Source organism: Monodelphis domestica, chromosome 3, assembly GCF_027887165.1.
Source record: "Monodelphis domestica isolate mMonDom1 chromosome 3, mMonDom1.pri, whole genome shotgun sequence".
Lineage (NCBI taxonomy): Eukaryota > Metazoa > Chordata > Mammalia > Didelphimorphia > Didelphidae > Monodelphis > Monodelphis domestica.
In genome coordinates, this window is record NC_077229.1 from 381,934,068 (window position 1) to 381,951,649 (window position 17,582).

General features: G+C 34.3%; 1 protein-coding gene across 13 annotated transcripts in view; it reads left to right on the top strand.

Moving 5' to 3' along the window:
* CTNND2 (catenin delta 2) overlaps positions 1–17,582 on the top strand; it is a 1,175,163-nt gene that overhangs the window by 1,028,075 nt on the left and 129,506 nt on the right. For 7 of the 13 annotated variants that reach the window (XM_001364153.4, XM_016431423.2, XM_056824296.1 and 4 more), the window contains 2 exons: positions 818–991; positions 12,965–13,115. In XM_001364153.4, the coding sequence (XP_001364190.2) occupies positions 818–991; positions 12,965–13,115 (325 nt within the window). Of the gene's footprint in view, positions 1–817; positions 992–11,679; positions 11,755–12,964; positions 13,116–17,582 lie in introns of all 13 variants that reach the window. The other 6 variants (XM_016431422.2, XM_001364073.4, XM_016431424.2 and 3 more) reach the window with 1 other exon arrangement.

A 17,582-nucleotide genomic window follows, 5' to 3' on the forward strand; every position in this document is an offset into this window, starting at 1 on the left:
CACATATATTAACATTTCAATTATTCCTTGATAATCAAACAACCATTATCTTAAATTTTCTTACAAAACAAAATTCTTGGAAATGAGGATCTTTTTATCATTTAAGTATAAAGTTCTTAATATAAATATTTTGCTAAGTAATCTGAGATGGTCATTCCAGAAGTAAAATTCTGAGACTCTACATATTAAAAATGTTTTCAATGTGTTTTACTCATTGAACTGAGTAATTTTTTAGAATATGCACTTTAAATGATTATTAACAAACTCAGGCAAATAGTTGTTTTATTCTGTCCTAATCAAAATGGTTAAATGATTATCTTTTAGCTTCAGTAGAAACATAAATGAATCTGTGGCTTTTTTCTAAGCAAATCACTTTGCTATCAGAAATAGTGCGCCTGTTTGATGTTCACCTTTATTATGCTCATTCCTTTGACTTTTTAAATCCAATAGAATTCATATGAAAGGAAGTAATCAATTGAGCCTTGGGGTTGCTTTATGCTCAAGATCACATTGGCATATATGGAGTCACAGCAAACTTCTCTGAGTGGTTCAGTCATCCTGCAGGTTCTTTCTTTGCTAGTCATAATCCCTAAACCAAACAAATTTTTTGCCAATTTAAAAAGTATCTGTTTCTAATTATGTCAAAGAGATAACATCTGATTGTTATGTCCATTGATTTCATTCAAGGCACACTATGCAACAACAGACACATTGCCTCTCTTGTGTTTAGGGTCCCTGTTGTCTGCTAAAGGAAAGGATATGGAGAGCTTCAGGGAAGTTTTGTAATGACATTTTACATCATGTTTTTCTTCTACAGTGGGATGGAGTAGGACCTCTGCCTGACTGTGCAGAACCACCAAAAGGAATCCAGATGCTGTGGCACCCTTCAATAGTCAAACCCTACCTCACACTTCTCTCCGAGTGCTCAAACCCGGACACTCTAGAAGGTGCAGCAGGTGCCCTGCAGAATTTGGCTGCAGGTAGCTGGAAGGTATGACCCATTACTCTCAAGAAAATGTCTGAATTTGTAACTAGTACTTAGAAAAGGGAAAGATCTAGGTATGGGAAATGTAGTTGTAATTCCTCCAAATAAATACCATTCGATTATTTTAAAGAACTATTTTGGAAGGTCAATTGAATACAATTTTTAAAGGAGCAAATTTATCTTAAGTATTTCTCCTAAGAATCTTAAATTAACCTATATTAGACTATTTACCATCTGAGGAGGAGGAGGAAAAGAATTAGTCACAAAATGTTAGAAAACAACTGTCCAAAATTGTTTCTACATGTAATTAAATAAATTTAAGTTAAAATTTTAAAAATAAACTTTTAAATTGATCCAGATACTTGAAAATTGCCAGTATAAGAAATAGTCACAGTATATTCACTGAAAAATAAAGCAATTCATTTTCCATTCATTTTTGAAATTATGCTACTAAAAATTCACCTTTCTAAGAAACCATAACTTTTTGAAACTTTTTTATTACTGTCAAAGGAGGTAGCAATTGAATATACAACTTTATGGTTTGCTAAATCCTTGCATATACATTATCTCATTTATGCTTTATAATAATCCTTTGAGATAGATACTACAGGTTTCATTAATCTCATTTTACAAAAGAAAAAACTGAGGCTCAGTGGACTGAGTGATTTGTCCATGGTCACCTGGCTTATACGAGTCAAAAGCTAGATTAAGTTCAGTCATTTCCTGACTCTGTGTCTATCTCTATTAGTATTGAGCCTATATTAGATCTTACCTCCATTGTGTCTTTTCCAGAAGGAAATGAATATAGTTCATTTTGAAATAATAACAAGTGGAAGGTCAAGCCAATTCAAGTCAGCAATATTTGTTAGGTACTACTTATGTGCCAGGCACTATTCTAAGTGCTGGGCATAAATATGAGCAAAAGAAAGTCTCTACCTTCAAAGAGTTTACATTCCAATGGGGGGTGGGGGGGGTGAAGAGACACCATGTTACAAGGGAGTTTAAAACTGGGAGTTTGGGGTGTAGGGATGATGAAGAAATGCCATTACTAGTTACCTATAGTACAATGTAAATAAGAAGAATAAGTAAAATGGAAGAACAAAAACATTTCACTGAATTTGAGATTGGAATGAATGTCAGCAGCCATTAAATTCTTACCTTTAAAAAGGACCCCCTCTACAATTGACCAACAAATAACAATCTTTTGTCTAAAGACCCTCACTGGAGAAGACTCCCATGATTTCCTGAAACTCCCAAAATTTCTGATTTTGGATTGTTAGCATTTTTTTTCTTCTGAAATCAAGTTTAAATTCACCTCTTTATAACTTCTACTCATAAGTGCTGCCCTGTAGGGCAAAACAGAATAAAACTAATCCATCTTCTAGTTGACCACACTTAAATATTTGGAAACAGCTACCATATTTTCCCTGAATCTTCTGTTCTCCATGCTGAATACCCCTTGTTCCTTCAGCTATTTCCTTAATTCATATGGCATATAATTGAGACCATCACCATCCTTTCTCTTGAAAATTACTTCTCTCTTAACTCTGCCAGCTAATCAGAAAATTTTGATAAAATGCAGTACCCTATAATGAACTCAGTGCTTCATATGTGGTCTGACCAGAGCAGAATACAGCAGAACGGTCACCTTCTTTATCCTGAATTTGTTTTAAAGCAGTCCAAAATTATACTAGTTTTCTTGGCTATCCTATTATGCTTTTGTCTCATACAGACCACTAAAATTCCTAGGTCTTTTTTAGAGTAACTATTGCCTAACTATGCCTCCTCATCCTCTACTTGGGAAGGTAATTTTCTAACCCAGGTGAATAACTTTATATGTAACCTCCTTAAATTTCTTTTTTTTAAAATTTGATATAATAATTTAGTTTGTTAGAATCTTGTTGAATCCTAATTCTGTCTTTCAGTATCCCTGCCAACTTTGTGCCATCTGCAGATATGATAACCATGCCATCTATGCCATTTGTTACTGAATCCTTCTAAGCTTTTGTCTGTTATTTTTTCTGTATTCTTAATTATATTGATAAAAAATTCTGATATAGTGGAAAGAGTACTGCATTTGGAATCTAAAATCTTAAGTACAATTTCTAGTTCTTCTACTTTCTATTTTGGTCAAATTACACTAATCACCTTTGGCTTTACTTTCCTTACCTCTAAAATGAAAATGTTGGAATATATTATCTTCAAAATTTCTAATAGCCCTAAATGCTTATAGATATATATATATATGTGTGTGTGCATGAATAAATATTTGTATATCTATAATATTCTGTGAAATTAATGAAAACATGTCTGCTACTAAAAAATTCTCTTATTTAGTAATATATAATTATTGAAGTTAATGTAATAATTAAGTAGCATAAAGAAGGATATTCCTTTGACCAAGATATAGGCATATGAAAAAATATATTAAAAAGGAGAAAATGTATCTTATTTCCTTGGGTTTTGAAGGTATCCACAAATTGCCTTTTATTTGGCCAGATATTTATTAAATATAAATCAATTACCTAGATGTATTTATCTGGTTCTATAGTCAAAGAATACCTAGTATCTTTCCCTTCAATACAAATATTGCTCTCCTTTCATTGCCCCCCCCCACCCTGTGCTTTTCCTCCCTCTACTTTAAAAAAAGAAAAAAAAACTTCCTAAGAGGCACTATCATATTGTCATTTTATTTCATGATCACAATGATTTTCCTTTTCTATACCTGCCTTTGAAACTCTGCTTTCCTGGTGATACCCTAGTTATTGAAGGGGTTGATCAACTTGTCTCAGAGGTTTGGCTCAGAAAATGAGTGTCATTGAGACTGGTATGCTATACAATCATAATTTGGACAACTCCCAGTTCCTGAAGTTCCTCAGAAGTAAAAATGACACATCCCTTACCTCCTTGACTGAAAGACACCCATTGTGTGGATGCTAAAGATTCTATGCCTAGAAATTTAGTCTAGCCAAATGATCTACAACTCACCTGTAATTTTCATGCAGAAAAGGTACCTTGATGAATTGCATCATCAGTCAAGAATGTGGATCTCTATTGATTCAACTACTCAGCATGGTTTTTGGATTCTCTACACTTCCCATCTTAAACATCTCAGGACTAATTAGGAGACAAAATAGAACATCATGCTTGAACACCAATCAAAAGTAATTCCTTCTACCTGTTATAAATCATTCAATTTCCCTTAGTACAGTTTAGTTGAAGTATTCAGAGACTTTATTTGGATTTTAAAATGTTCTCTTTTCTCCCCAAAATACACAACTCCAAGTCAGATTTGGCTTTCAATTGTTCTAATTTTCCATTTGAATTGGAGAGATAACTTTTTAAAAGGTGGCATTAATATAGCTCTAGTATATTTTCAAGAAAATGTCACCATCACTTTTTAAAAATATGCAGCCAATATTTCTCCTGACTGGTTTTTTTCACTGTGGAACCATTTTGAGCCTGAAAATATAGGCTAATACACGTTAATATTCTTTAAGAATTAAAAATGCATGTGTGTAGTAAGTTTATTGGCAAGGCAATTTGATGAAAAAGTACCCTTACCTTCCATCTTAGAATCAATACTGTATATTTTTAACAAGGCAAAAGAATAGTAAGGGCTAGGCAATGGGGGTTAAGTGACTTGCCCAGGGTCACACAACTAAAAATCTGAATCCAAATTTGAATATAAGACCTCCCAATCTCTAGACCTGGCTCTCAATCCACTGAGCTACCCAGCTGTCCCCCACTTTGATGAGTTCTTGTAAAATTTGGCCCTTATATAAAGAGGATCTTGTTACTTACATTGCCTTTAAGCATACTAGTCAGGATTGGGTTGTTGACATTAAAAGAAAGAATACTGTAACAGATAAATCAATTTCATGGATACTTTTCCTAACTAGGCCAGGGCCATTACCATATAAACATTTATACTTATTTTCATATATAATGCTCTTCTTTTGTCAGGTGAATTTGGAATTGAGTAGGATACACTTTTATACTTTCTAAAACATAACAAGGAGTCAATCAATAATTATGACATAAGGAATCTCCTAATTCAAGTATTACTATCTCATTTTATAGATGAGAAAGCCTGGACCCTGAGAGTGTGACTTGCTTAAGGTCACACAGTGAGTTCTTATCTCTGCCACTTGAATCCAGAGCCCCTCAAAATACGTTTTTATGATAAGCGCAGGAATTTGTTTTGTTGTATTTCTATGTGATCTTTAATATTTAAAACCAGAACCAAAAGTGTACCTACTAATTTAAAACCCCCAAATATTTCATGGTGATAGTACTTTACAAATATCCTTATCTGAATATATTTTAAACATGGAAGTAGATTTTATATAGTGTAGTTTAACTAAAAAGAAGTGTCTTCATAACATTATTATAAATATTAAAGTTTTTAGCTTTTTAAATAGGAATAACAGGCTGAGAGTATGATACAAAAATGATGGCACTGTGATAGGGAAAATGGTAAATTTTCTGTTATATATCTGATAGGGATTTCACACTTATTTACCTTCCCATCTTTGGTAATCATTTTCTGTTTATCACAGTATTGAAATAAAAAATATAATGTTTAGAATTTTGCAGTGCAGTTTGCCAAAAGTTGGACAAATATGATTTTAACTGTGATTTGCAGGTTCTATTTTGTTTTATTGTATTTATAACCTAAGTTATTATTATTTAAAAGTGGACAGGGACTCAGTTAAAATATCCTAAACTATCCCAAGGGAAACTAATCTGTTTTACCAAGGTAGAAAATAATAAGAAAACTTGTAAGAGCATAGCTCTTAAATATCAGCATGTAATCATATTCTACCCCCCCCTAATCCATGTTTACAAGTCTATTTTAACCAATTGCTTTTTCTCTTAATGCTATGATACATTCAATAATTATTTAAATATCCCTCTATTAAATAATAATATATAATAGAGTAGTATGATAGTTCTTAAAACAGTAATAAAATCTTTGATATTCCATAATTTTATGGCCAAATTATCAAATTTTGACTAATTATGATTCTGGGAAGTAATGTAGAATGCTTTAGGATGAAAATAGGGGGAAAGAAGCTTGATCTAGTAGAAAGAACTATAGTCTATATGACTCATACACAGAGATTTGTAGCCCATGTGGCATTAGAGGCAGCTAAATGATGTAGTAGGAATAGAGCACCAGAGTTGGAGTCAGGGAGATACGAGTTCATTTCTAGCCTCCAACATTCATTGTATGACCATAACAAGTCATTTTGAGTACTCTCTGCCTCAGTTTCCTCATCTGTAAAATGAGGATAGTAATAGCACCTAACTTATAGGGTTGTTGTAAAGATCAAGTAAGATTATATTCTGAAGTACTCTAAAAATCTGAAAATAGTATTGAAATGTGAATTATTTTTTAATAATAATTATTTCAGTGTGTCTGTGTATAAGGTTAATAAATATAAACTACTCTCTGTCCTAAAATGTCCTATAGAAATGTAAATTACCAGTACCATTATTATTACTCATAATAAACTAGCATTTATTCATAGAAGAAAAAAATAAAACTGTGCAGCTTTGAGAGAACCATTTCTATTTGAATAGTCTTGAAATGTGTCCTTTAATAATTTCTTGGAGAAGATTTTGGCCTAATTGGAAGTTTAGAGAAATGGACAGACAGTCCCAGTTTTCAAAGTGTAGTTTTTTCTGTCTTCTAGCTTTCCAGAGCTGGCTGATGTGATTAACTGACTTTCCCGAATCCCCAGTTGAAGGTGGTATGACTAGATAACTTTGATGCTATGATAGCAGCTAAATCACCATGACAGGACTGTAGGATTTTCTAAATCAGGTCTGAGTCTCTCATCAGCATGTCAGAAAAAGAAGTCCATTCCGAGTAAAACCCTGTTATTTTTATTCTATGCTGAATCCAGTTTTATAGGATTTAAAAAATTCTCGTTTTAAAATGTAGAATTTCACCGTTATCCAGTAGAATTTTTTTAAACTAAATGTTAAGCTAGAAATGATGCTATTGTTTTTATGGCAGTATCATTGGTACCATCTGTTCACAGATGGGAAATGCTACCTCACGGGTCAGGGGCCATACTTTGTTGAAAGCCATCTCAGATATCTGGAGGAGGCCCAGTAGAATAAGCAGAGGGTCACTGATACCTACCTTGATATCCAAGCCTCACCTTTTAACATAGCAGTCACATAGCATTGTCACCAGGAAAACCCTGGAGACCCTGAGTTAGAGCTTCATCCAGCACGGTAGACAGTGCATTTGACAGTGTCACACTTAGCTACTAAAAGGACATTTATAAATGTCAAATTCATATATTTTGTGACATCTGTAATATTCCACAACTTTAAAAATAAGGAATTTTTCTACTTTCCGGAAAGGTTATCTTCTAGGACACGTTTTTTTAATTGAAAGTTACTGATCCTTACGATTGTTTGAGGGCTTTTTGTTTAGTCAATGTTCCTTCAAAATTACTTTTTCGGAGAAGTAACTATGGAGGGGGGGAGATACAGCTAACAAGAGTCCAATCTTATTTATTTTTTCTTTCCTCAAAGCAAGGGGGGACCTTTTAGCCAAAAGCCCTGGAAGGTTACATTTTCACCTTGCTTTAGTGTATTCCATGTTACATAGAACTTTCAATTATATAAACTCAACTCCTAAAAAAAACCTAGTAACTGTAGTCTTCTTTGGCAAAACTCCAAATGTTCATTGAATTAACTGGCTTTATTGTAAGCTATTCAGTATACAATTTTCAGTATTTAGAATTCCTTTTACTCCCCACTGATACTATTTGCTTTAAGAGATTACTCTTGAATGAATTTTGAACTTAAGGAATTAGTGAATTGTCATAAATTCAATCCAACAGCAATACTTGAAAGGAGAAAGGAGAAAAGTTCTACCTACTAGCTTGACACAAGGGAGTGAGTGTTAGACTTGAAGGCAGCAGAAATCTGGGTCAAAAACACTGACCATGAGACCACAGGCAAGCCATTCAATTCATAAGAACCTCGGTAGTTGCTGAGTGGTTTCTGACTCTTCCTGACCCCATTTCACGTTTTCTTAACAAAGATACTGGAGTAGTTTTCCATTTCCTTCTCTGGCTCCTTTTACAGTTAAGGAAATGAGGCAAGCATGTTGACTTCCCCTCACACAGCTAATAACTATCTGAAGTCAGATTTGAACTCATGGAATGAGTATTCCTGATTCCAAGTCCAATATTCTATCTATCGTGCCACTTAAATCAGTAGCATTAGGTAATTCCACATGTAAATAAGGATAATTATATTAATGGTAGCTACTTCTTGAAACTCAAATGAGATATGCTATGTAACATGAGTTATGAACCTCAAAGTACTATACATAAAAGTCAGTTATTGCTATTACCTTAATCTTTTTCCTCCTCCAGTTGAAATTAAATCTGAACCTGTGATAATGCCCAACATTGATTTGTAACTTGGCAATTTTAATTATCATTGTTTTAATGTGCTAACATCCCCTAATGAAGATTATCACAATCATGAACTAAATTTTAAAAAACAAAGCATTATCATGGCAACAGACTAGTCAGAACAAGCAATGCCTATTAATTTGCTGGTGATTGCTAGGCATTAACAAGTTGCCAACCAATTAATTATGTGTCCCAGTTGACACTGGGGTTCATTTCCATTGCTAAGCAAGATTATGATATGTAAACTTTCTATTGCAATGTCTCCTCTTATATTAATGACCAATAAAGTTGTTAGTAAATAGCAATAGTTGTCCTCAAAAGAATATGCCTAGAAAAAAAAAGTCTTCTGAGAGGAGGAAAACAAAATCTTTTCAAGAAGGTTTGAAGGTTGTGAAAACTTTGCCCAAGTTATTAAATTTTAGGGACTGCAACGTCCAGACCTGGGGCACTTTTTAGTTATCAATACTTCATCCTTTTTTACATTTTTCATATTTTTATTTTGCAACTTATTTTGAGTATTAATCTGGAATGTTGTTAATACTTAGAGGACTATTTTTAGGATCAGCACTCTTTTATCAGGTATACAAAGAACCAGAAAGACACAATTAATACATTTTTGAAATGAAACATCCCACTGGGCCTAGAATCAAGAGGGATCTGGATTCAAATCTTACTTGGATATCACATGTATAGTTATGACTATATCCCTTTTTTAAGTAAAATGATTCTCTAAAAAAACTCCTATATATTTCTTGGAATCGGGATAAACAAAATTGAATCTATTATACCTGAATGGCAATCCTATTAGATGATAAGAAGGTTCATGTTCATCCTGAAGCATGTCAGAATCTTCAAATAATTCTGAATTATCAAAGAAAGATTAAGTGATATGTTCCTAGCACCATAAAAGTAGATAAGAAGGGACCTTAGAGGTCATCAAGTCCAATTCCATAATTTTTACAAATGAAATAATCAATTAAAGCATTGCCAAATTTATAGTTAAAGTTAATACTGGGGACAGAATTTTATAAAAAATCACTTTAATAGACTTTTCACTAACCAATCTACCATATGAAGCAAGAGTTTCTTTTTACTTTAAATTATACAACCCACCAATCAATTAAATCATATTTTAATAACCTCATGCTGACTTTAAAATAATATAAAAAATTGAACAAATTTTAAAATATTATGTTAATTAAAATCAGTATGACTAGCACTTTTAACAGAATGCTATCACAATCTTCATTTTTAGGTTGAATCCTAGTTCAGTATTTTGAATTTCAGTTATTTTGAACAGGGAAAAGTTCATTTAGTTTCATCTCTAATCCATCTCCTGGAACAGAAATCAGTCTTACCAAAGATGATGAAGGAAGACATTTGGACGACTTTTATATTAATTGTGCTGCCTTCAAGAGAAAGACAATGAGATATTAATAGTTGTTATTAATTTTTTAACTTTTATATATCACTTTAAGTTTTGTAAAGAATTTTACAAATATTATGTCATTTTATCCTCACAATAGACCTAAAAAATAGATGCTATTATTAGCCCTTCTTGACAGTGAGCAAGCTAAGGTTGAGGGAGATTAGGTGACCCAGAATTACACAGTTTATAAATAGCTGAGGCTGGATTTGAACTTAAATCTTTCCAATTCCATGTCTAACACTCTATGAACTGTACCACCTGATTGGGGGTGGGGGGGAGAGAGAGAGAGAGAGATGCATAGATAGATAGATAGATAGATAGATAGATAGATAGATAGATAGATAGGCAGATAGCTGTGTATCTATATGTTTAATATAGTAATTTTTTAAAAATTTTGTAACATAAAAAACAGCCTAGATTAGAGGGTAAAAAATTTATGGATTACAAAACATTTTTTGTTGAACTTCTAAATATTTATTAAATGCTTTGCATGCAAACTCTACGCAATATATCTGGTACTGTGCAAAACAAATACTATAGAGATTTATTATTGTAGACTAAAAAAGATGCAGGAATTTTCAACAATTAAAAAATAAACTATCCTCTATTCTTTATCAATAAGGATTCCATGCATGTAAAGAAAGTGAGCATAAGAAGTATAAAATCACCACTAATAAAACCATTCATTTATTTGACAACATTCATTAAATGCTTAATATTTGCACATTACTATACTAGAGAATCCAAAGGTTTTTTTTTTTTAAGATATTATCCTTTCCTTCCAGTAGATTAACTCTAGGATAATAATACCAACGTACAAACCCAGAAAAAGAGGCAGCTTTTGGAAGGAAGTGAAGAGCTCAGTGTTGACATTTTGAGTTTGAGGTGTCTGAAACTTGTGGGTAGAGATGGCCGCTGAGCAGTTAGAAATGTGTGACTGTAGCTAAGGGGAAGGGTCAAAGCTGGAGATTATCAGTTAGATAGTCATCTGTACTGTGATGATACATGAGATCACCAGGAAAAAAAAAAAAGAAGAAAAGAGGGCTAAGGTCCAACTTAGAAAACTCTCAGTAGAATAAAGCTTATAATATCCATAATGTGGAAGAAACTGACAAAGTGAAATAAATGTCCCATCTCCCTATTCTCTTCGATTCCCACCAGGATCAGCAAACCTAAAAAAGGAGTTGTAGATATTTATCTCAAAGCAAAACTATATTTATTGCCTTGTCTGCATTAACTTATTATTTATGTCCTGGCTCCATTCAAAGGGGATTCAAGAAAATGCACTGATATGACTTATACCATGACATCGCCCTGATTTCTGCTTTCTTCTCCCATTGCAGTTTGTGACTATGATACCTTTAAGTTTAGAGAAAAACCCAATCTTCATCCCTGGTCATTCAATCAAGTATTGTTTTAAATATCTACTCTAGAAGCAGGAGTACCAAAAAATAAAATAATCCCTGTTCAAAAGGTGCTTTCATTCTGTTGGGGGATTACAACTCTTTCCTCCACGATTTTGAACTATGAAATGGGACTTCTAGCTCTCTCCCCCCTTTCAGTATTGAAGGTTTCCTGCATGTTACTTTGACTGCATCTTGGGATTGAGGGTTATGAAAAGGTGAGTTTTATCCTCAGCTAAAAGCAGATTCAGTTACCTGCCTGAGGCTCCCTTAAGACAAGGATGTAAAGCGTGGCATGAGTGGGAATAATGAGCTTATGTTGTTACTGATGTAGGATGGGATGAAGTTTTTTTTTCTTTTCTTTTCTTTTTTGTTTTTCTTTTGTTGTTTTAAATCTCGTATTTCATGCAGGGCTGTGAGGAGGATGTGGCAGGCATGGTTCATGCCCTACGTACACTGCCAGAGGGGGCACCCTGCCTGCCACAGGTGAGAGCCAGCTCTGGGGGGAGGGGGAAGTAAAAAGTATATGTAAGTTGTTTTTCCTATGAGGTCTAGTGGAGAGAAGATATAAAAAGTAGAACCTGCCACTCCAGAAAAGGTGATTGCCACCATTTATAAAAAAAAAAAATTCTCCTTTGCCACCAACTTAATTTCATGGGTGGCATTCTCTAATTGTGGAATATGAACCAAATTTCAATAGGTGGCACATTTTAATTAATTTACTTTTATGTCTATGCTCCACATTATACAAATATACATACACACAAACATTTCTCATTTACTATTTATATAAACTAAAGGTGGATATTATTGGGTGCCATTAAATCAATCCCAATGGTGTTGCCATCCTAATATCTCAGCTTAAGGGTGGGATAGAGAAAGGATCCCTGGATTTAGACCCACATGAATTCACAACCCAGCACTTAATAGCACTATGTTAAATGCTGGGGATGCAAACATAAAAATGAAACAATCCCTGACCTCAAGTAGCTTACATTCTGCCAGACAAGTACCTTAATTTCTTCACCTAAAGAATGAAGGAATCACAGTAGATGATTTCCAGGGTCCCTTCTATCTCTGTTATCCTATGAATTTTTAAACATTAGTGATAAGAAGGATTCCACAAAGTCACATGAGGCCAAAGCTAACTTTTTTGTATTTCTTCATATGAAAATTTACAAAGATGATTTTGGAGCTAGTGATCTCAGGGTACAAAGAATAAAGAAACCTCTATATCCCTAATTTATATTCCCTGACTCGTTCATCATTTATCCCCCATCTCTCCCTCTCAATAATTTATTCTATATTTTCCCAGTCAAGTATCTCCTAGAACTCAGCTCTGCAAATATTCTCCAGAATATTCTCCACTCTCCCCTTCTTCAATGTGCTACATATTCACACTTCTTATTCTCAATCTTCCCTTCCTCAGAACTCTTTTCTCATCTCTTAAATTTTCCCTATAGCTTTAAAACCTGTAATTTTTTTGGAGGATAGAAATATTAAATTTGGAGGACTGAAGAATTAAGTGTAATAATCCATCAACCAAAACCTCCTTTACTTCTCTACATGGTAATCTGAGGGAGGGCAGAAATCCAACAATATTACATTTATAAATCTCTCTCTCTCTCTCTCTCTCTCTCTCTCTCTCTCTCTCTCTCTCTCTCTCTCTCTCTCTCTCTCTCTCTCTCTCTCTCAGTGGTCAGTGTATATTCGTGCTGCTGTCCGAAAAGAAAAAGGTCTGCCGATCCTAGTGGAGCTACTGCGAATAGACAATGATCGGGTGGTGTGTGCAGTTGCAACAGCTTTACGGAACATGGCCTTAGATGTCAGAAATAAAGAATTAATAGGTATGTTCTTTATGATCAATATTTCCCCAAATTTTCAGTAGTAATGATGACAATAATATGAATTATGAAAATGAATAATTGTGAAGAATGGCCCTTGCTTTTCTTTTTATATGTTTTCTAGTTATTATTTAAATCATGAGTGAAAGTTGAGGGGAGTAAGGAAGAAATTTGGCTTCATTCTACTAATTTAAAATTTCAATCTACTTTCTTTGAAGATTGGGAAAAGTACAAAGTACTGACTAAGGTGGGAAGAAAATCAAAATATCAAGGAAAGTATGATTTTTCTAAAGCCAGGAAAGGAGGGTTATTCCTGAAGGAGTAATCAATAGTGTTAAAACTGTGATTAAAGCAATGCATCTAAAAAAATCAAGTCAATACCCCACCCCTCCTTTGGTTCCAAAATAACAGCTATAGTAACAAAGTAATAACTAGTTTTGAAATATTTTAAATTTTTAATATTAAAAATGAAATTGAATTTTAAAGATAAAAATTTATTTCTGAATTTTTAGATCTATAAATTATAGGTAGTATAATTTTGGATACTTCTAATCCTTGTGAATAAAAACCTATCAAAATATTCAATTTGAGAAAAGTTACCAACTTCTTGTTAATTTCTTTTTGCTAATTTCCTATCCAAACTGCACCTAGTAGCCAAATTTGGGAATATGCTTAAGATCCAAGCATCATTATTTATTCAAGTATTTTATTTGTTAGATGAAGCCAGCCATATAATTGTAATCTTTATTAAAAAGTGATCCTCACTTCATTTTTTTCTTTAATGAAATCCCTTAGAAAATACTAGAATGGCTCAGTTAACAAAGGAGATTAATTCCAACAACACAATTTATTTTCAGAGACTGTTTTTTTTTTAACCTAGGCATAGAAATAATATGAGTTATAGGGATTTGTTTTATTATGTGGACTGACTGGGCCCTGCCTTAGTGTTGGACACTTGATCTCTACTCTTGCCTCCAGGTGTTTCCTTGCTCTTTTAGTGGATGAGGGCAGCCTCTCTCAGGAAACAAATGAGTGAGTCCTCAATGCTCTCTCCTCTACTCTCAGATGACTAAGACACCCCAACCACAGTCCAAAGGGAAAGGTTGTGTCTCAGACACTGTTATTGCCTCTTCCTCTATAGCCTCTGTAATGAAGCCATGGCTCTAGGGCTAGGCTGATTTCGGCCAAAGTAACTTTATCCAAAAAGGATCCGTTACAGGTCTTGAACTTGTTGTTTTGCTTTTTATCTTAAATTAATTGTTCTCCAAATTTTTCAATCTTATTTTTCATATAGTGGAAATGTCACAGTCCATAATGACATAAAAGTCATTTATTCCTGTGATATCTTCCACATTGGAGCTGAAAATAAGAAAGGCTAACTCCCAGTATAGTGACCAGTAAGGCTGTCATCTCATTTCTTTTGTACTAGGGGGATTCTGTATTATCATATGTCTAAATGGACTATTAACTATGACTTGGAATCGTTTTGTTGTTAGACAGAATTTTTTTCGTTGCAATAATATTTGTACTGACTGGATTTGACTATAGGGAAATGTATTGTTCAACAAGAGAGATTGCTGGGAAGCTGATTATTTCTATTTGATGCATGATGCATTCATTCGGCATCATGAGGAATACATAAAAAGTATAATGCATGACCCCAGCCCTCTAAGAACTTCTAGTTTCATCAGTTACAATTTCATAAGGCTTGTACATGTAAATCAGTCAAATAAAAATTCAAGACAAGAGCTAATTTGTGTAGGACACTGCTAAAGTTCAGAGAAATGAGGTCTATATGCGTCGGAGTGCCTAGGGAGTTTCATTCAACTGGGCATTGATGAAGGACCTTAAAAGATGAGTAAAATAGAGATAAATACAGAACGTATTGGGAATAAATTCTAAGCAGATTTAAAAAATATGATTGAAATCTGGAATAAATAGGGAAAAATAAAGTTATTGAGAAGTGTAGTGGTAGTTGGACAACTAGATAGAATCTAATTTGCTAGGAGATTTAATGCCAATATAAGGAGTGTGGAATTTTTCTGTAGGTAACTGGGGAACTACTTAAGTTTTATTTGTTTGTTTTTTCTCAGGGGGAATTACATGATGATAGTGGCATTTTAAGAAGTGTCACCTGGTATTGATAATCAGCATAGATTTAAGGTAATAGGGTCAGGCAGATAGGGAGCCCAGTGGATGAAGTGCTGACCCTGGAGTCAGGAAGACATGAGTTCAACACTAGCCTCAGACATTTACTAGCTGTGAAACCTTGGGCATGTCACTTAACCTGTGTTTGCCTCGGTTTCCTCACCTGCAAAATGGGATCCCTGGAGAAGAAAATGGCAAACTACTCCAGTATCTTTGGCAAGAAAATTCCCCAAAAAATGGTGGCCCAAAGGGTTGAACATGACTAAACAACTTAACAATAACAATAGGATCTACAAATAGAGAAGCCATTATCTTCACAACTCAGAATGTGACTAGGTTGATGGTGAGTTCTTGGAATAGGAGAGACAAAGATGAAAAAAATATTTCAAAGGGAGGATTAAAATAATTTATTCACATAGTGGCTACAGAAGATCATTGGATCATAGATTTAGAGCTAGATGAAACCTTAGAGGCTATCTAAACCAACTTTCTTATTCATGGATGAAGAATCTGAGCTACATGTCTCTTCAATGGGGAGGAAGTGGTAAGATTTAAGTCTGAGTAACTAAGACAATGGTGGGACCATGAATAGACAAAGGAAAGTTGTAATCACACGATTTAGAGCTGGAAAGGGCTTTATCGATCCTTTACCTTTTTACAGATATAGAAAATGCCCTTCAAAGATGTTAAAGGACTTATTCAAGTCACCCAACTTAAAAGGGTCAGCCCAGATGCAAACAGGTTGTCAGATTCCAAGTCCAACTTTCTAGTAGAAAGCAGGGAGGCCAGTTTTATAAACAACCTGTAGAAATTGAGGCAACCATAGGGATTTTCCATGAAAAAGTATCTATCAACAAGAAAAGAACCTCCATAGAGAAATCAGGTTTATAGTTGAACCACTAAACTGTGTGTGCATATAAATAATCAAAAGTAAATATTTAGTAAGAGTCCCAGGCACTGTGCTAAGAACTGGAAATATAAATGTAAAAAGAAAGAAAAAAGAAAGAAATCCCCTGCTCTCAAGCAGCTTACAGGCCAATGGAGGAAGACAGTACACAATGGGAAACTAAAAAGGGAAGAAGAGAGTACCAGAGAACATGATTTTTATGAAGTAGTAGAAAATGCAGTTCCCTGGGAAGTTCTGAGCCCTCTAAAGAAAAGCTTTGGGAGCAGTTTATTGATCTACCTTTCCAGCTTCCAATCAGAGGGAAGAGGCAACAGGGGTTTTTGAAAAGGTATTGAATGTCAGGGCATCTAGGTAGCACAGTGGATAGGGTGCCAGGTCTGGGGTCAGGAAGATTCATCTTTCAAATCTGGCCTCAAATACTTTCTCTCTATGTGGCCCTGGACAAGTCATTTAATCCTGTTTGGCTCCCTTTCCTCAGCTGTAAGATGGAGGAGGAAATTCCAGGACTAAACAACAAAAGCTGAGTCATACTGTAGGATGATGAGATTTCAGGTGAGGGACTTATTGGGGAAATGGGTGGAGTTGAAACCACACTGTGTCACAAATGGGAAACAAAGTACTAAGGATAAATCTTAGTAAATGTCTACAGAATCCTGGGAGGAAGAGGAGCCAACTAAACACAGATAGACAATTATAATGCAGTAAAACCATCACAGAACAGAAGCATTTATTTTAGCATCTCTCTACATTTTGGTTTTTTCCCTTATGTCACAACTGGCAATCAAGTCAATTAGTATTTAATAAGTTTCTATTTTGTGCCAAGCATTATCCTAAGGCCTGAGGGTACAAAGAAAAGTGAAAACAGCCTCTGCTCCACAAGAGCTCATGCTCTAATGGAGAAGACAACATGCCACACCATTTAGAAACAAGATCTTTAGAAACAGGAAAAATTAGAGGTGATAAAAGGTCAAAAAGGAATCTTTCCTTAAGCAAGTGAAAGTGTGTCAAAATTTTAAACTGACTTTCTCTTTTTATGCTCAGAAGTTTTTTTTTTAGTCTTAGACTTATAGTACCAAAGCAAATACCCAACCTACAGAGAAGGGGCTTGTGCTTTTTATTTTATTTTATTTATTTATGTTATTTATTTATTTTTTAAACCCCTACCTTCAGTCTTGGAATCAATACTGTGTATTGGCTCCAAGGCAGAAGAGTGGTAATGGTTAGACAATGGGGGTTAAGTGACTTGCCCAGGGTCACACAGCTGGGAAGTATCTGAGGTCAAATCTGAGGTCAAATTACAGGACCTCCTATCTTTAGGCCTGGCTCTCAATCTACTGAACTACTCAGCTGCCTCCTTGTGCTTTTTTTTAAAGAAGCATTCTGAAGTGTTTGGAGATATGGAAAATGGTCCTAGT